Source organism: Tupaia chinensis, unplaced genomic scaffold (assembly GCF_000334495.1).
Source record: "Tupaia chinensis unplaced genomic scaffold, TupChi_1.0 Scaffold000636_1, whole genome shotgun sequence".
Lineage (NCBI taxonomy): Eukaryota > Metazoa > Chordata > Mammalia > Scandentia > Tupaiidae > Tupaia > Tupaia belangeri.
In genome coordinates, this window is record NW_006160157.1 from 1,806,205 (window position 1) to 1,827,340 (window position 21,136).

General features: G+C 34.0%; 1 protein-coding gene across 3 annotated transcripts in view; it reads right to left on the reverse strand.

The window, feature by feature from the left end:
• Window positions 1-21,136, reverse strand: part of TRIQK (triple QxxK/R motif containing) — a 76,793-nt gene that overhangs the window by 26,740 nt on the left and 28,917 nt on the right. For 2 of the 3 annotated variants that reach the window (XM_014592025.2, XM_006159573.3), the window contains one exon: window positions 5,916-5,994. In XM_014592025.2, coding sequence (XP_014447511.1) covers window positions 5,916-5,976 — 61 coding nt within the window. In that variant the 5' untranslated portion in view covers window positions 5,977-5,994. Of the gene's footprint in view, window positions 1-5,915; window positions 5,995-6,840; window positions 7,012-21,136 lie in introns of all 3 variants that reach the window. The other variant, XM_027776172.1, reaches the window with a different exon arrangement.

Consider the following 21,136-nt stretch of genomic DNA (forward strand, 5'->3'; position numbering starts at 1 on the left):
AGAGAAAAAGAAGAGAAAGGATTGCAGTCTGATCACGACCCACGGGGGTGGTGGGGAGTGCTTTCTCCTCCACATTCTATCTCTCTGTCTCACTCTGAGGAGCACACATGTCCTCTCGGGAAAAAAAAAAAAATGCTATGGTCCCTGGGCCCAGTCCAGGGACCATAGTGCAGTGGCAGCACGGTCAGTAGCAAACTGCACTGCAGTGGTGGAAACCAGGTTGCTAGCCATGGTTTGGATCCCGGGATAGGCTTGAGAACATGCCGGGTGTGTCTGTACATATCCAAAGTTCTGAGCAGCTGGAGAGCCATGGATGGGGGATAGGACTTTATTATGGGTACTTATCACTGGGTCTTTCTTTCTCTCTGTCTTTTGTGTACTCATGTACTCTCTATAATGAATAAAGTAAAAAGCAAAAATAAATTCATTTAATTAGTTATTTTTACTTTATTTCCCTCAAAATACTGCAGTATTACTAGAAGATTATTCTAGCAGTTTTTTTCCTCCTCACATTTTGGATATCTTTTTTAAAAAATGCTATACAATGCAAGTTTAGAAAGAAGTGATAGAGATGGGGGATGGGAGAGAGAAAGCACCCACCAAGGGGACTGGCCATGCCACAAACACTTCACCTCCAATCTCCTCTCAGGATTTTGGATGTGTGCATGTGTGCACATACACACACAAGCCTGATGTGTTTTCCGCTCCACCAGGCATGGGACTCAAACTGTCAGTTGAATATGTGGGATCCAGCTACCTTAACCACAATGCCACCTGTTGGTCCGCACATATCTTAAAAACATCTCTTTAAGACTTCATTTAAATGAGAGAACATCCATTAAAGATGAAAGAGCCATTGTCATTAGTGATAGAGAATTCATTATCATTAGTACGCATTCAGGGTAGTGGTATTTCTGAACTTTGACACAGAAAATCTTCCTTGAAAAAAACTCTTGTTATTGTTAATATCTTCTTTTTTTTTAATTTTCTAGAAGCCACATGAACTTTCCAGAAGGCACATTCACTCACCAGAGAGACAGACAGGATATGTAAGAAAGTAGTTCTCATGGGGAATGGTCATGCCAAAATCCCTTCTCTTCCATTTCTTTATTCTATCGAGATTTGATAGAATCTGTGCACACACACACACACACACACACACACACACACCTGGCATGTTTTTCAAGCCTCCAGGTCTAGGACTCAAACAGTGCAATCAACCATGTGGGATCCAGCCATCTTAACCATTACATCACTGACTGGCCTTCATTAATATTTTAGTTAAATATCTTTTCTATTTCATTTGTTTTCCTGTCTTTATAAAAACTTTTCATATAACCTTCTATAGAATGAGAATCTTAAGAATACAGTGCATTAGCCTTAAAAAAAAAAACAGTAAACAAAGGCATATCTTCACACTGTTACTTGTTTTAAAATTTAAGGCAGAGTCTCAGTATGACATAATCTTCCTGCTTCAGTCTGCTAAGTAGCTGGGACAAAGCTGTGTGTCACTAAGCATGAGCTGGAGGTTGGGTGAATCAAACCAGGCCTCCCATGTGACCTCAGCACGCAGAGCTGCAGAATCTAACCCATGTGTACCACCATGCCTGTGCCACAATTTTACTTTTAATACATTTTGTTTGATTATAATGCCTATATTTGCAAATACATATTATCATATCTATGCAGCAATCTATCTTATATGTGATTCTAATACTTTTCTTGGATCTTATGAGAACCCTGTTAGACAGATAGATTTTGTGACTGTATTTTTAAGAGGAAGTCAGACAAGAGAGACACATTTGTATGGAAACATAATGTACATTACAGTACTCTCAGGCAAAATTAGGATAAGAAGAGAACTGAAGCTTGGCAATTGCATTATTTCCTGTGCCTTATTTTTCCTTGATACTAAAAATTATGAACAGAACTAAATAAAGGGAAGATATACCATGTTTATGAAACAGAAGACTACATATTCTTAATGTGTCTGTACTTCAAATTCAACTATTAAATAAAATTACATTTCAATTAAAATCTTAGCAGTCTTGTTTTCATAAAATAAAACTCAATTATGGCCATTATCAGACTATTGACTGCAAATGGGAGATGGGTGAGGACCAAATGGAAACAAACATGAGAAGCTATTTGGGAAGATAGAAATAGTTTATATTTTGGATTGCATATGTGAGAGGTTTTCAATAAATTCATGGAAAATATGCATAATGAAGAAACAGATTTCAAATTTTTTTGCACCAAAATAAGCTCTTACTTGAATTCCATTTTCCCACTAACTATTAAGTCCCACCAGATAGTTATACAGGTAAATACTATTGGCAAAATTCTAAGAATTGTTTACAATTTGAAATAGAGAAGATATACCATGATATACCATAGAATGATCTATAATATGATTATTCTTTATGTACTTAGTACATCTATTTTGATTGGACATTTCAATCTGGTAAATTGGTTCTTTTTAAACATAAAAATAACCTAAATAAACATGTAACATAAACCCATATTGTTTATTTGTAAGGTAGTCTTTGATTAAGGAAGAAATTATATACAAAGAAAATAAATATCATAAAACCTACCTTAATTCTGTTACAAATACTGTTTTTTAATTTCTCTTTATCTGATTATAGTTAAGTAAGATCTTTTTTTAAATTTTTAATTTCATTTTTTTTAGTGTAGTTGCCTATTTTGTGTTGTTTTCTTGGACAACTTAGGCTTCCTGGTTTGTGAATTCCTTCCTCATGTTATCTGTGCATTTTGCTATTGAGTTACTAGACTATTTTATTTATTCTTATTAAGACTTAATTTTTCTGCATATACATATATATAAGTACATAATTGTTTCCAACAAGGATGCAAAAAAATGCAATAGAGAAAATACATTTTTTTCATAAATGGTGCTGAGAAACTGGACATCTACATACAAATGAATGAAATTGGACTCCTATATTACACCATACACAAAAATCAATTCAAAACGGATTAAAGACCTATAAACATAAGACCTGAAACTATAAGCTTGTTTGAAGAAAAACCTAGAGTGAAAGCTCTTTGATATACATCTCAGGAATAATTTTTTAAACAAGGCTTCAAAAGCACAGGCAACAAAAGCAAAAATAAACCAGTGGGACAATATCAAACTAAACAGCTTTTGCATAGCAGAAGAAATACTGAACAAAGTAAAAGAGCTATCTATGAATCGGGTTAAATTTTGCAAACCAGAAACTGATGTGCTAATATCTGAACAAGTAAGGAACTCATACAATGCAAGCAAGAGAACAAGTAAACTAGTTAAAAATGGGCAACAAACCTGAATAGACATTTCTCTAATGAAGATATAAAAATAATTAAGAGTACATAAAAAGGTGCCCAATATCCCTAATTATCAGGGAAATACAAACCAAAGCATAATGAGATATTGCCTAAAGAGAAAACAAGTATTGCTGATGATGTGGAGAAGACAGAACCCTTGCACACTCCTTGTGGGAATGAATATACATTGGTAAAGTCAATATGAAAAATAGTATGTAGGGTCCTCAAAAAATTAAAAACAGAACTACCATATGATCCAGAAATCTGTCTTCTGGATAAAAACCCAAAGGAAATAAAACCAGCAATTCATACAGGTTATCTCTACTTCTATGTTCAATGCAGCAATAGTTACAATAGCCAATGTGTGGAAACAACCTCAGTGTCCTTTGAAAATTCACAATATATAGATACTGTGTTCTGTATATGTAGAGAAATGTAATTATGAGATGTGAGGGGAAGGGAAAATGGCAAAATGTAGGTCAAAGTGTACAAAGTACTCTATGTGCCAACACTGCAGTTCAAGTTCTGGATCTGGTAGCTTAAAAAACATGTTTGAAAAACACACAAACATGTGCATGTGTGTGCATGCTCAAAATCCCGAAAGAATGAGGAAATGAAGGAAAAGGGATTATGGCATGATGCTTACACCCTCTCCTTCTCTCAGATTTTCTGCTTCTCTCTGGCAAGTGTACCTGCTAAGTAGGAAATTTAAAAAAGAAAAAAATGATTGTGAAATGATGAGTATTTTAATGGACTTAACTATAGCAATCATGTCACTATGTATAAAGAAGAAAATCTTGAAAAAGTTCACAGAGGGGCCAGCAGATGGTGTAGCAATTATGTCACGGTACTCCCACATGGCTGACCAAGGTTTGAGTCCTGGACTTTGTGGCTTGAAAGTCATGCTGGGTGTGTGTGTATATGTGTGTGTTTACCCAAGATACTGGGAGATGAATGGAAGAGAAGAGACTGCAGTGTGGCCATCCTATCTGGGGGGGTGATTTCTCATGTTCCCTCTCACTGTCTCTGTCTCTCTCCCACAAGCCCTCACACTCTAAGGCAAAAGTTCACAGGAAATACATATTATGAAAAATTATATTGATACCTAAATTTGAAGTGTATTTACACTGAAATAAGCTTATATTTTAATTCCATTTTTTCTATAACTTTCTGAAGTCCCCTCATATATGTGTATCAAAACATGTTGTTTATCTTAATTACTATACAATAAAAAGGTTCAACTGGCTATTTTTATTTAAAATATTTTTGACCTTGTTTGCATGTCTTTCAGTTTGTAGAAATACCTTTTCTTTTATGGAATACACATTTTGTGTCATATTTATGAAATAAATACATACTATCTTCTATTATTAATTGTTTCTACTTACTTATTTTCTGACTTCTATTGTAATAACTTCAATTAGTTTGTATTTATATGGGTTTTTTAAATTAATTTATTGTTTTTTATTTCCAAAGAAATTGGAGTGCTAAGGTGGGAGGGAATGCACAGAAATGGAGGGTAAGAGGCAGGGAAGAGAAGTTATCTTTTTGTTTCCGACTAGTTTCTATTTAGTACACTCTAATCGACAGACATGATTAAAGATTTTTATAATTTGGAGGACTAATTAGTGACTTAGTTTGTGAGTACATTATAGATACTCCACATGTTACTGAAAAGGAAACCTTGGGGACCAGCAGTTAGCGTAATGGCTATGTCGCTGGATTCACATGTAGTCGACTGCGGTTCGAGTCCCAGACCAAGTAGCATAAACTCTCACCGGGCGTTTGTGCATGCGTGCCCAAGATCCCAAGAGGAGAAGAGAGAAGGGATTGCAGCGTGGCCATCCCCACTAAGGGATGATTTCTCGCTTTCTGTCTGGCGAGTGCATGTGCCCTATAGCAAAAACATCTCAAAAAAGAAAAAAAAAAAAAAAAACCACAAGAAAACCTTGCACTTGGAGCAGAGTCTAAGAGAGAAAAACTTTCAGTTATCTTTCTGTGCTGATGATTGGGCTATTCTCAAATCCACTAATTTACTAGAGTAGTAGCTCTTCGAGGTCCAAGTATACTTGGAAGTCTCAATTCTATACCCAAATCGTTGCATCCTATATCCACAAACTTTGACTTACGGCTCCAGGAGAGTTCTTTAACTTTTTTTCTGAGTTCAATTCTCCATTTAACAGGATATCTGCTGTATTTTACTTAGCATATTTTAAATAAATTATCATACTACTGCCACTAAGAGTCAACAACATTAAAAGATTTTCCATTGAAAAAGTTATTTAGTTGATAATAATATTAAAAATATTGACTGTGTGAAAGCCCCTGACCCTAAGAATAATAATAAAAATTTGGTTTTGGTTGTATTAAATTAAGGTAAACAGTAAGAGAATTGAAACAAACTGTGTATCCTCACTGATAAAAAAGGCTGTATTTACTTTTGCTCCTAAAAATTATTATAAAGTCTTTATATATTTTGGTGCAATACATTTATTAGAGAAATTTTATTTTCTTAACATCATGCAGAATTGTGTCATTCTTTATCTTAATTCACAGGAATGTGTCAAAGAGGCTTCATTGCTTACCGATTTGTTTTCTGTACTGATCAACAGGAAGTTTTGTAGTGGAAGCATCTTTCCTACCCATCTTTGATCTCCAAAATGCCTGTTGAAAAGAAATAAAACAATTACAATATTTTTTTAAAAAAGAAAGAACTATCTATAAACTCCAGAAATAACTTACCTCAAAAAATTCATTATTAAAGCAATAGGCAAAAATAGTTGACTTACTCTCATTAGATATCCTTAAAGAAAACAAAATTCTTTCAAATAACTTATCAAGGATATAACTGCCGGTAATTAAATTTTCCAATCATTTGTTCTTGGTAGCATTCATTTTATCAAGTACTACCAATGGTTGATTAAACTACACTGTTAGCGAACATTATCTGCAAATGTGAAAATCATGTACTATTTATTTACTTCAGCTGGGGCTATGAGTATGTTTGGGCAACGAAGTTTTCTAATTACTTTCTGTGTTACATAAAAATTAAAGCTAAAGTTTGAATCTCAGGTACTATGTTTTATAAAACATAAAATAGATAATCAAAGTGAAGGGTTTTTAGGTCTAGTTCTGCCTTTTTTTAAATGTTTGTTTATTTATTTATTCAGAGAGCAAGAGAAAGAAAGACAAGGTCTCATACCACAATCCCTTCCCAACCCAACCAGGATTACAGGCACATGCATCCACCCACAATATATAAGTAAACCAGGGAACTAAACCCTAACCTTCCAAAGACTTCCAGCATTTCAGAGTACTGCACAAGTGCTAGACCAATACAGCTGGGACTAATCCTGCCCTTCTGAATGTAAACAGTAAAAGTTACTACTATTTATTAATATCCTCAGGATTCCAACAATATATGCCCTGTTAAATTTAATCATCAATATCATTTGAATCCTATTATTTTGATTTATCTTAAAAGTGTGTCAGAGAGTACAACTTGCTCACCGAATCTCTATTTTCCTTTTCTTCCTGGAGCAGTTATACTGTTTCCTAGTCTCAATTCAAATATGTAATTGAGTTCTAGTCAGTAGTATGTGAATTAAAGAGATGTACATCACTTTCAGGCATGACCGTAAAAAACTTCCATGAATAGTTGTGTGTTCTCTTCTTCTCTTCCTGGTGGTAAAATGGAAAAGATACCCAGATGAACCTTGAAGATACATTTGTAGGAATATAGAACTTTGGTCAGGTGAGGGATAGAGGAGAATACTCTCACTAACTCGTTGACCATCACTGTACTCTCACATGAGAAAAAAATTACTGAGTACTTGGGAAAGTCATAGCATATCTTTGAATAGGAAAATATGTCATAACTTTCCTGATGACATAATGAATTCTATTATGATTGAGTTGTTATAAGTTGTAATACATGGGTAAGCTGTATTTATTACACACATAAGTGTTTGCCAAAGCAATACAGAAAATGGTGCCTGGAAGTTGTTCCTTACTGCTTCTAGTAAGATGCTACAAGGTAAATATTACTCAGTCAAGAACTGGTTAGTTCACAACCAGAAACATAAGGGGACAGACAGGTCAGCAATATGGAAACTAATGAGGTTAGAAAAGCCAACTTCTAAAAATCAAATAGCAGGGAATAAATGTAGGAAGAAAATTGCAGTGACTACTGGTATATGGAATTGACTAGAAATGGTGAGGGAAATTTCAGGGAAACATATTTAGAATGAAATCAGAAACATTATCTAAAAAAAGGTTGTGAGTGAAACTAACCTACAGGCCTCTACACTTAAAACAGTAAATAGTAACCCCTGAAGAAGGCAACATTTGTGGAGTTGTAACACCTACTTCATATGTGACCAATAGAACAATGAATGGGAGTTCTTCTAAAAGGACCATAATTAGGATCTAAGCAAGAAACCTTCACTGCAGTACAGTGGCATTTCTCAGTGGTCTTCTGAGCAGCAGGTTTCATAATCATGATGGACCAGTGACTTCCCTGCATCGTTCTCATTCTTCTCTTTCTAAATGGGAGTGACTACTGAAGATATAAAACAGATATAACCTGCTTCATCATTTTTTTCTTAAAGTTTTGGTGAGGCTGTAGAAAAAGACATGAATTTCATAGACTTTAAGACTCAAGGAACCAAATCTTAACTTGAGATAGAAGACTATTCCTTGGTTGAGATCCTTTGCTTTGAGCTAAATGAGCTTTAGCTTCTCTATCGGGGAAGCAGAAAAAAAGATGTGCATCGCTAGTTAAGGGCCAGAAAGGTACACTATAGCAAAAATCTGTTGGTTGTCAATAAAATATACCCTCTCTTTTTGTGTCTGGCACATTTGACTACATTTCCTAACCTCCTTGGATGTTAGTTATAGGCATGTCATTGACTTTTCGGCCAATGAAATATGAATAAATTAATGTTTGCTACTTCTAGAACTGATCTATACAAACTTTCCATGAATACTCAATCATCTAGTTGAAATAAGATGATCTCCAGAGTGACTTTGAAAATGATGTACTGAAGATGGCAGGCCCTATGACATCCTATGACTTCTAAATGACTTGAAGAAGGAGAGCTATTCAACTTGCGTTTCTCTTTCACACTACTGTCAGAACAATAAACTTACAGTATCCGAATCACTGTACATTTTTTGCATCTGTTCACTGCAGTAGCTGGCATCACTCTAACTAAAACAAATATGTATAGATGTCTCCGTATAAAATGATGCAATTATCAAACTATAATTTCCCTAATAAGCATTATAAAGGTTCTTAAATGCCAAAAGCATTTGAAATAATTCAGACCAAACTCAATTGTTTATCTCTATATATAAATATAGCCACACAGATAACTAAGGATAATCCTACAGAAGAAGGTGAAAAGCACCTTCAACTTACTAATTTCTATTATGTGTAAGAAAATTAAAAGTTCAGTTGAAACCTACTTTTCCAATCATAATAATCATTGGATCTACAGTATTATAGCAATATCTAGGAATGTATAAAGTAAGGAAGAAAATAAAATAAATCTTCACTTTTAATAAACTATATAGTTATCACATCTAAGATAATCATTAAAATTGTAGAAATGAAACTAAGAGGACCAACAGATGGCGTAATGGCTATGTCACTGGACTCCCATGTAGTCGACAGTGGTTCAAGTCCTGGACCCGGTGGCTTAAACTCACACTGGGTACGTGTCCGTGAGAGCCCAAGATCCCAAGAGGAGAATGGAGAAGAAGGGATTGTGGCATGGCCATACCCCCTAGGCGTGATTTCGTGCTTTCTGTCTCTCTGTGTCTTTCTTTCTTTCTGGAGAGTGCACATGCCCTACAGTAAAAACCTCTCCAAAAAATAAAAAAATAAAAAGAAATGCAACCAAGGTATCACCTCTTATAGTCTTTCTTGTTATAATTCAAAACATTAGAAATAATTCTGTCAAAACAACCACTGTAAAAAAAGTCAATAGATATAATTTATTCATATAGCAATTCTATTTGCATAGTGTTTTGCATTTATTAATTAAGAGGAATCAAGTCATTTTCATCTTAGTTGTGTGGTGCTTGGAAAAATACCACTCCATTGTAGGAGAGAAATTAGTTTAAATGAAGAAGTACACAAGATATTCCCTTTTCAATATAGTTTCACACTTTTTTTATTATGGAATAATCCTAAATTTATAAAGAAGCAAATTACCAAAGCTATCTACCAAAGTGATTGCTCACTATGCTTTCACTAATTCCTTCCTGGTCATTTAAACTTATAAACCAACAGAGACACTTGTTGGGGCCAGTATTTTATTTGTTCATGACCTGTAGTAAATAAAGTAAGGAATCCATTGAGAATATCTTTTTGGGACCAGCATAGTGGTTACGTTGCTGGACTCCCACATCCCACATGGCTGATTGTGGTTTGAGTCCCAAACCCAAAAGCTTGAAACTCACTCCAGGAGCATGTGCATATGTGTCCAAAATCCCAGGAGGAGAATGGAGAAGGGATTGCAGCACAGTCATCCCGCCCAGACAGTGATTTCTCCCTACCCCTCTCACTATCTCTCTCTCTCTGGCATGTGCATGCACCCTAAGGCAAAAACCTCTACAAAAAATAAATGAAAAAAAAGAAAGGAAATATCTTTTCCCCAATGAAAATTGAATTTTTCTCGATAAATTTACTGTACATAACAAAGTTATTCCAAAAAAAGCTAAAGAAACTAAATTTTTATAAAGGTCTACACTCTAAAAACAGACACATTTTATATATATAATCATCCTTGAAAATATAAATTTTTAAAGAACTTCAACCAAGGAGATACATTAAAGAGGAACTAGTTTTAACTTTGTCTCTAGCTATTTTAGTGATGGGTAATACTTAGTCAAAATTTTCAATATTTAAACTTATTCCTTGTCTTTGAAATTATATTCTATTCCTTAAACAAAATAACATTTTACCAAATAATAAAACAAAAAATGCCTACAGAACACATATTTACACAAATTACTTACATTTTCATAGCACAACAAATACAAGGTGGAAAATATTTTACTTTAATACTAAACACAATGAAACTATTTTAAATGATCTAAAGAGATATCCATTCATCTTTTTTGGTACTGTCAATGCCTCAGACATCCAGAACCACTAAAATGTTCTGACTCTTCTTTGTTCTTCAAAGCCTTGCAGTAATCATCATTCATTTCTATTGCTTTGATGGTTAGATAGCAAACTCCCAAGAAATCCAGGGAGACATTAGCACATACAGCCGCAGTTTCTAATAAGACAGCTATTTGCATACAAGATCAGCCACAATTTAAAATGTGTTGTGATAGAAGCGGAAAGGGAATAACAGATTTATATTAGCATGTACAATAAAAGATTGTTTTCACAATTTAATTCCTTAGAGATTATGTCTCATCACCTTCTTTCACAAAGAACACTGCATTCCCTGAGGAACTAACTTGCTCTGAGACCCAGCTAAACTAAAATATAGATTAATAAGATAATATTTATTATTTATGAATTTTGCTGTAGGAATGATTTCCAATTAAATCATCAGAGAAGTTTTTAACATTCTTGAAACTTGATAACACATATTTAAGGAAGAAAAAGATGCTAATTTTATTTATTATCTAAACTGCATAATAAAATAACTAATAGTTCATTTTTAATTTAATTAAATTTTATGCTTTTTAGGACTTTTTGTTTTTAGTATGCTTTCTTAACCTGAATTTTGCAAGCAATTTTGCCACATGTATTTTAAGAATAATACATGACCTTTAAAAACAAACAAAGGCAGTATTATATTCAATCATATTCCAACCAAGTTATTTTATTACTCATTTATACCATTTTTATGAAATCCAGAAAGAACAAGTAAAGAAATAGAAACCTGAGGCCTTCACATATGTCTCTGCTTCTATAAAAAAGCATTAAATTCAGACTATGACATTTAAATACATATCAAAACATGGGTAATAAAGAAAATTCAACCCATGACCACAGAAAAAATAATTATCTCCATCTCTAAGTCCACAAGAAAGACCCTTAACTAAGAAAACTCTCAGTTAGACAAAAAGTTATAATTAGGCAGAAAGATAACTGATTATGGCTGAATCAAAATTGAGAACCAATCCTGAAAATATAACTTCATGGTAGAGGCTGGGCTATAACAACAAACAAGGAAGACAATTGATCATGATCTTATGTCATATTTACTGTTTCAGTGTATTAAAAATTCAAAGTTGTTCATATAATTAATATATTTACATCATCCACATGATGACACATTTTCCAGATAATGTAAAATTTTTAGTATAAAGAAACATTTATTTGAATTTCTCATTTGTCCCTTACTCATGTTCCAGTGCACCATCAAATTCAGCATTTAGTTCCATGATTTTGATAAGTTTATTCACATTTTCATTAATTTACTGTGCTCTTCAATTTGTTTTAAATTTCTTTTCAATATATCCCCACTGAGGGAGCTTACATTTTAATATGGTACACAATGGTCATCTCCATTGAGGAATCATTCAGACATTGCCTAAGAGACATCAGATATGATTCAAACTTCCAAACTTAATTCTCCATACTTAAGGAAATGAAAAAAATGAGTAAATTCAAAAGATTATCAAAGTGTGAATTAGACTATGTATATTATTAAAATATAACAATATTATAATAAATACCTTAATTAATTCTACTTATTAATTGCATTTATTACAGTGATATATTAGAGTAATATAAATTATAACTAATAACATAATAAGTAAATATAAAATTGAGATGAGTCATTACAACAAGGAATAAATTTCTATTGTATAAAATTAGAGAGCTAATCAATGGTCTTTCTAGAGTTTTCAGAAATCAGAGATAAGAGCTTATCTTAACTTTACCAAATTAACCAAATTAATTTCCTTTACAGCTTCAGAAATACTATATAAACACCTGAATATGTGAAAAGATGATTTCTAAAATCCTCATTATTTGTCAACATTTGTAATAAAACTGGCTATAGGTTAGTTATCAATGTAACCAAAATGGTCATTATCTAACTAAGACTGTTTCAGTTACCATAAAAGAATACTAGGGACTGGGTAATTTACATTTTAAAAAGTGTATTTAGCTCACAGTTTTGGAGGCTGGAAAGTCCAAAATGGAGAAGCAATATCTGGTGAGGGTTTTTTGGTGTGACATAAGATGGCAGAGGATGTTGCACAGCAAGAGTGCAATAGGGAGAAAGCCAGAGAGAGCTCACTTTTACAAAAAGCCACTCTCACAATAACAATACATTCCAGTGATAGTGACATTAGGCCACTCGTGAGCACAGAGCCCTCATTAATCCATTAATCCATTCATGAGGACAGAGATGACAGTAATCCATTCTTGAGGGCTCTGCCCTTATGACCCAATCACCTCTTATTAGGCCCCACCTGCCAAACATTGTCACATTGGGATTCAGTTTCCAACATGTGAATCTGGAGGACACATTAAAACCATAGCAGTCATGTTCCAGTAAAGGAATCTTAGCTATTAGGAATTACCTTTAGCCAAATTATGGAACTAAAAAGAATGTAGTATTAACGAACAGTACTAGAACAACTGTATATTATTATGAAAAACAAAAGAGAACGATGAAAATAATGAAAACCCCACTCCTATCTCATAATAGAATCAATTTAGGCTAGATCATAGACTTAAACCACAGAGCTAAAACAATAAAACTAATAAAAAAAAAGAGACTATATTCATGATCCTAGAGAGGCAAATCTTTCTTAAAGAGAATGCAGCATGGGTCATAAAAGAAAAAGAGATTGAACTATACTACATCAAAATTAATTTTCATTCATCAAAAGATACCAGTAAGAAAAGAAATACATCAATTATAGCTAGGAAGTATTCATAATACCTGTATCTGACAATAGAATTTACATACCAAATGTATAAAGAACTACTTAGTAGGGCCCAGTCCCAGTGGTGCATGCTACTAAGATACTGTATTCCACAGGCTTAGACCACTTGGGAGGCAAAGGATCACGTCTCTGTCCAACTTAAAGGCCAAGTGCACTAGCATGTGCCTGTAATTCAAGCAGCAGAGAAGCTGAAACAGAAGGATACAAGATCTTGTACAAAAATGGTTATAGTAAAGTTTTTCTTAATATCCCCAAATTGGAAACAGCCCCAGTGTTGATCATTTGAAGAACTGATAAAACTGTAGCTTATTCATACAGTGTAATACTATCTAGCAAAAATACTGCTAAAAATATGTAACAAGGAAGGTAAATATCAAAAGTGTAATGTTGAGTGAAAGAAGCATTGACTTCTTTGGACCAAAAACAAAAGGCATTCATCAGTTTTACTTGTCCTTGTACCTTCATTTGACACACACACCTTGAAGTGCTTACTTCCTATGGGATAAGAAAAAAATGGTGAGAAAACACAGGTAGAACGTATAGACACACTTATTACAAAATAAATACAACAAAGCAAAGGGAGAGGATAATAAGTACAGAGGAACTAAGGTTGAAAAAGAATATTTTTTAATGCTTTGTTTTTCTTTTTAAGGGCTATTAAGGACTATTTCTGAAGGAAGACGGAAATTTAAGTCAGTCTAAATAAGAGCTAGATAAAGGCCATTAAAAAGTGAGGTAGAAAAAAGTAAAAAAAAAAATGAGGCTTCCAAGTAGGTAGAAAGGGATAGAATCCAGTGCATCCTTAATGGAATAATGATAGCAGACTCATTCACTTTAATATGAAAAATCAAAAATGAGTGAGTTAAAACATACATATGTTTGAGGTGAGGTAATCTAAAGTACAGGGAGTTCTTCTGGTAGCTTTGCTTTCACTACGAAGTAGGAGACAAGATTACCTCCTAAAAGCAAAGAAGTTAGAAAGTTTGGAGATTTAGAATACAAGGATTGAAATTGATGCTGTTGAGGAATGGAGAGAGTTGTCTAATGAAAATAGGACCGATAGGAAACATAAAGAGACCAAATAAATTTAGTAACCATGAGTCTGTGGTACCAGATGTATCTTTTGGAATGCTCAGTTACTTGGACTGCCATAGGGATGGTAGTCAGCTAGATTAGGCAGACTTTAGGTTTTCCAAGACAGGCATGACAGTAAGGCAGAAATGTTTAGGATACTGTTAAAAGTGGGTGAAATGATGTCCCATGGTGTCCAAACTAGAGCAGAAAGGGAAGACAGCAGAGGTTTAGAGTTAAAATAAAAGTAGATAAATTTTTACATTTAAAGGTTTGGATGATGCCAAATAGCCAAATTTAGGAGAAAAAAAAAAAAAGCACAAATATTGGGACTAAAAGAGTTAAACATTCTTGTATTAAAGAAGAACTAAAAATTATTAATAAAGAGTATGAGTGATTAATATTATTGAGTTGACGCTGGTTGAAGTTCATGATGTCTAAAGAGGCAGGAAAACATTATGCACATAAATGAAAGAACTGAGAGATCGGGATAATGTGTATGTCGCAGCTGGGAATACCGAAGGCCCCCAGATAGTGACAGGATTTGAACGAGGGCACAAAGAAACACTTTGAGTAAGAAAAACTGAGGAGGGACTTGGATGCCCATAGGAAATCAACTACAAAAAATATATATAAATAAATAAATATAAAAATAAAGAAGGAGAAGACACTAGAGTCACATAGAATGAACCACAAAGGAGCCAGGGTCTTTGTTTGCTTGTTTGTTGGATTTATCTTGTTTTTATTTTGGGAATGTCATGGAAGCAGTAATAAAGAAATAATAAGATAACCAACTTCATGATCCACAGTAATGTGAAAAGCTATGAAAGAATACTCTTCACTTAAGAGGGCTTTAGGTAAATGGTACGTTGAGGAAGAATTGGGTTTCAATCAATGTGAAGAGGTAAAAGTAATAATCAATGAAGTATTTGAGGATAAATGCAGTTCGCGGGGAATATAAAGAAAAACAGAGAGAGGGAATGGAAGAGCCGAGGATCAGCTCATGAAACAAACAAACTACAGAATAATATGGACTTAAGTATTCAGTGGAGGACACATGACCAAACAGATCATCTTGGACAGTGAGTAAACATAACAGGAATGTGTGATATTTCAACCAACTTTGTCCCAAAACTTCACTCAGTACTCAGGCCTCTCAGAAGTTAGATGAGGGACTAGATAAATGGGGAAATACGAGCTGCTCCAGGAAGCATCAGCTAGTTAGAATTCAGTACTTCATAGGAAAGCCTCAGACCTCAAGTGAAGTTAGGCCCACCTATTCCCCAAGAGCAGTTAGAGGCTTTAGGTTAGCGTTTGTCAAAAGCAGTCCTTTTCAAATGGTCACCAGTATGAGAGTTATTTGGGATGCTCAAAAATTGCAGTTTATTGGGTCCCCATCACTGTCCTACTGAGTCAGAATCTCAGGGACTAAGGTCCAAAGATCTCCAGATTTGTTTTATTTTGAGGCTCCAAAGTTGATTGCTATGACCACTGAAGTTTGAGAACCTTTATTTTTTTTTTTCTTTAATAAGCTCAGAGGCAATCCTTTAGCACGGTAGAATTTGAGAAATACTGCTGAAAGTAGGTGTGAGGCCCTAACAAGGACTGAGAGTGCTCTTAGCTTCTTTGGTGTACAGTGAGGCCAGGTTAGGGCAGCATAACTAAATAGCAAAATCTTTTAACGATCTGCTGAAATGTCAAACTTTTTACTGACTTCGACAGGATGCCATGCAAAGGTCTAGTCCAGTAAGGTAACCAAATCAAGCACTTTTAATGAGATTAGAAAGACTGGAAGTTTGAATATAATTCATACACAAGAAAAAAAAAATCTAGCTATTTTTCAAAGGTGATCTGCTAAGGGAGCAATGCAGTAAGTAAGAAGGAAGTGATATTTGGTGTTTGACGTTTTAGAATTTGGAAACAACCTGGATACGGAGCATGAGGTAGAGAAAACACTGAACAATAACAGTGCTTTTCAACCTTAGTGATGACTAATTAAAACACAAGATCCAGGTCTCACCCTTCAGAATTATCTAGTCAGTAAACTTGAGAAGGTGCCAAGGAAGCAGCATTTTTTAATAAGCATCAACTCTGCCAGAGTTTTCCAATTTCGTGATTTGTGGACCATACTTGGCCAAATATAGGGTTAGACAAATGGTAATGTCATTAACAGAAAGAGTAATATGGAAAAAGTAGGTGCGAGGTAGGTATGGAGTGTTAGAAATCAGTATTATAAAAAGTCCATAAATGCTATAAGAAAACAATGCACTCAGTATTCCTAAAAAGTAATAGAATTAATTGATCCAAATGTAATTGTATCACAAATCTCATGGCCCCCACCAAAAAGCACCCACAAATATTTTACTTACTTTTATTTTAATGCCTTTGTAATGCACAGATTGTTGTGGCATCTGGACACATGACATACTTGAAAACAACACATTAAATTTATACTGCCCAGAATAGACAAAAAGCTGCCTTACATGTACATCAACAACGCGCATCCTTGGGGGAGGGAGGTGCTGCATTTGCCATATCCCATGTAATTATTATTTTTAATTCTGAACTTTGCGCAAATATAAAAGCAATAGGAGTCCCAGATCTGAAAGGCTACATAAAAGAGAGAATTTCTGTTGAGTAAGTGACCATATCTCAAGGCACAAAAATGATCACTATGATTTACCAGGGTTTAACTTCAGCAGAATGAGAAATGTATGACAATTAAGTTCTTGTATTATACTGGCAAAAAGAGAAGTTAGCTGATCTAGGATACACCTATAATATAATTTACAGCAGTTAAACAGTAATCAACTTTAAAAAGGCCTTAAACACACAAATTGTCCCATCCTTTAAACAAAGGTTAATTTTTATTGAAACTGTTTGAAGTGGCTAAAAAGTACAATACTATGTAATAATAAATAAAAAATTTAAAAAATGCAGACCCTATTTTACTGCTATGAACTGCTGCTACAGGAAGAGTCATATCTAATAATATAAAAAAAGCAGACATCTACAATTCTAGTATTAAATGGGTAAGGCACGAAGCTTGTATCACTATACACTGAGAACTTAATGAATAGAAGAAATGAGAAAAAGCAGAGGTATATTTGGCTTCAGGGATTCTGAGGCTGAGAAAGGACAGTTTCATATCCACTTTGTTAACAAACACACGTCAGACTATTTTTCCTGATCCAACAGAGTAATTAAAAATAGAGTTACAGATCTAAAGGTCATAAACCTTGAGTTTTCAATGTTTATAATCCCTTGAACTGGGTTATCTTAAGGGAATTATATAAATTCCAAGACTGTCTCAATTATCATATTGATAAAAAAAATTTTCATCCAGTTGGTACCAAAAATTGATGGTTATAGGATGAAGAAAAACAATAAATTCTAGATGCAAACATCTTAAGTAGTATCCATTCTTATCTCTAATTTCTGAGCAAATGACATATATTACTTTTAACATAAATCCTCTACATGAACTAACTCCTTTTTCTTAGTTATAATGGAATATTAGTGAATTCTTATTATTCAGAGTTTAATAAATTTCTCTGAAACAAAGTTACTAGCAAAAAACACATATTTGTTTGTTTAGCTCAAATATATTTGTTTGGGAATTGCTAAGTTACATGTGTTCAGTGTAGATGAAATACTCAGATACACTTGAAATCTATCAAAATCACTGTTTATAAACAAATTTAGTTCTTCAAAGTTAAAATGTGTATGTTTTATTAATTTTCATTCTTTTTATATTAAAAGAAATAGCCAGGTTCTCAGAATGTGGTAGTTTTAGGACAATATATTAGTAAATCAGGAAGGTTTACTAAACAGTTTTTCTGAGTATAATGTGCTTTGTCACTCTCTTAAGAGAAGAGTTTGAATATGCCACATTTCCCAGTGTTACTTAACTAACTTTTCAAATGATAGATATTACCATCTAATGAAGTATTTGTTTTATTTTTTGAGGTTTCTTTCTTTTTTTTTCTTTTTTTTTTTTTTTTTGCTATAGGGTGTGTGCGCTCGCCAAAAAGACAGAGAGAGACAGAGAGAGAGAAAGCGAGAAATCACTCCCCAGAGGGGATGGCCACACCACAATCCCTTCTCCTCCATCCTCCTCTCGGGATCTTGGGCATGCACACACACGCGCCTGGTGTGAGTTTAAGCCACTGGGTCTGGGACTCAAACCGCGGTCAACTATTTGGGAGTCCAGTGACATAGCCATTAAGCCAACTGCTGGTCCCAAAAGTATTTGTTTAAATAACTTTTAGGGATAGAGATTTCAATGATTGGAAAGCCAGTTTAGTAGAATTATAGTGGAAGGGAATAAGCATTTGGTTTATATATAAAAGATACTAAGAACTAGCTTAGGGACCACTGGTGATATAACTGGACCCATCTAAGAAGGATCCTGGTTTCATGTTATGAGACTTAACGGAGCACACTTGGTGGGTACCTGCCTGTGATCCTAGCCAGCTGAGATTGGGAGTAGATCACAATGTTGAAAATACTGTTGGGAGTGTCTCTCTCTCTGTCTCTCATGGAAGAAATAAATTTTAAAAATAAATAAATAACTGGCTAAGAGACATGCTTCTCAATCAGCTCCCTAACTTCAGATAATGAAAATAACATTCTGTCAATAAAGACCTATAATAATATGGCCTTATAATTTACCATCTAAACCAGGACACTTTTGAGAGTGAAACAGAACCCCGTTACATCAAGATCATTGTAAACCAGGACCTTTTCAGGGAAACTAGGATACGCTCTTGCCCCAACCATGAAGCATGTAAGGATAAACTGCAATGCCCCTTAGTTCAAGTAGTTTTATCATTCATAAAGTGTTGCAGTACAAAGGTAAAACGGCAAGTTGTCTTTGCAATACTTACGTGTCAGCAAACATTAATATATTGGACAATACCTGTGGCAGGTATGAGAATACTACAAGATGAAATTGTGCTTTGAGACAAACTGTCTTTATTTACAAACTCACTTTGTGGCATATGGCACTACTGAATACTCTTGTCCTCAAACTACGCTGTTGATTTCCAAGGCAGCACTCTCCTGATTCTTTCTGCATCTCAATTTCTTTATGACTTCCCTCATAAGCACTCTTCCTCTGCCTACCAGAGAAACCTTGGTGTTTGGTGTTCCCCATATACCATGCCTTCCATGGGTACCTTATTTCCTCAAATCTACATCAAGGGCCTATATCTCTAGCCCTGCTTTCTTCATTCATACATAAAGCATCATTCTAACCAAGCACAACCAACCTGAACATCTCATTTCTCCTTTGACTATTTGTTTTTCCTGTTTTTATGTAACTTTTTCTTTTATCTAAATCCACAGAAATAACACAGATATATGTTTTTCTCATTGTGTATTGTCCTCAAATGGTGATGTTAATGTTGATCACTTCATTAAGATTTTATCTGCCTAATTTCTCCACTGTGAACTTAGTCTTTTATCCTTTGTATTTAGTAAATATTTGGTGTGAAAGTGCCTTGAAACTAGGTAAACATCCTGTTATTCATCAATTCTGTAACTATTTAAGCACCTACTGATGCTTCTTGATTGAATTATATTTTGACAATTGTCAATAATAATTTCCTAATTTTATCATACCTTCTATATTTTTAGTGTTCTACTGTATGTAAAAGCATTTTCCCTCTGCATTTATTTGTTGATTCATGTTTATAGCAGTATGTACTCTAGATGCCTCCCTGGATACCAGAATTCATGGATGCTAAAGTCTCTTTTATTAAATGGTGTAGGATCTGCAGATTATCTATGCGCATTTTCCCATATACTTTAGTCATCTCTATATTAGCTTTAATACCTAATACAGTATATGTATTAGTATAAACCAATACTTCCAATTTCCAATCAAACACACAGTTCATTCTAATCTGTCCTTCCCTTATTCTTGTAACTTCTATGATCTTAAAAAACATGTCAAACATTGTTATCAGGGTAAATTTGGCATAATTTAGTTTTATTGTGTAAAAGTTGGTTCAAAAACTTTATACTTAAGATTGTTTTAGCTAGTGAATCACTTAAGAAACAATGCTTATGTAGACCAATTTGGAGAAAATGGTTATATCAAATATTAAATGCCTCTTTGTGTCCCCCAACACATTATTTTACACCTTACAGACATATGCTTCACTTTATGGCAAGAAAAATGAAACCACCCCTAAAAAAACTACATCAATCCCTGAAGCAGTCCTGGAATCTGTTCTCCCTAACCATATGGCCGTCTGTGAGAGGGGTGTGTAATGGAATATAATTGGGGTTCTTTGATGATGGGGGTAAGGATTCTAGCTATGGAACTAGAAATGTCATTTCAGTGCATAACCACCTACTGTGTGTATGTGTGTGTGTATAAATGTATTTGTACATAAAATAACATAGACTACATACAACAAATCATGCTAACATTCAAGATATAGATTGTGAAATTACGTGTACGCATTGATTCATTGCTTAATCCACAGATTAAAAACAATTATTCTCACTCTTCTGACTATAAAATATACAGATACATCACTTATTGAATTTCCCTGTTCTATTTCAATTTCAAGCATCACTTAAGTTGTTAGTCATTTCAACATACAGTATCTAGTTCAAGTAATTAGGTTTCCAAATTCAACAAAAACATTCTAGGAAAAGTCACTTAAGCCCATACAGAGAATGCAAAAAATAACATATTTGTCTTTCTTTTTCTATCTCTAATTGCTAACTACTTCATCAATAGTGAAATGAAAACATTCTAGTTTACTACAAGGAAAGTTTTCAAAGG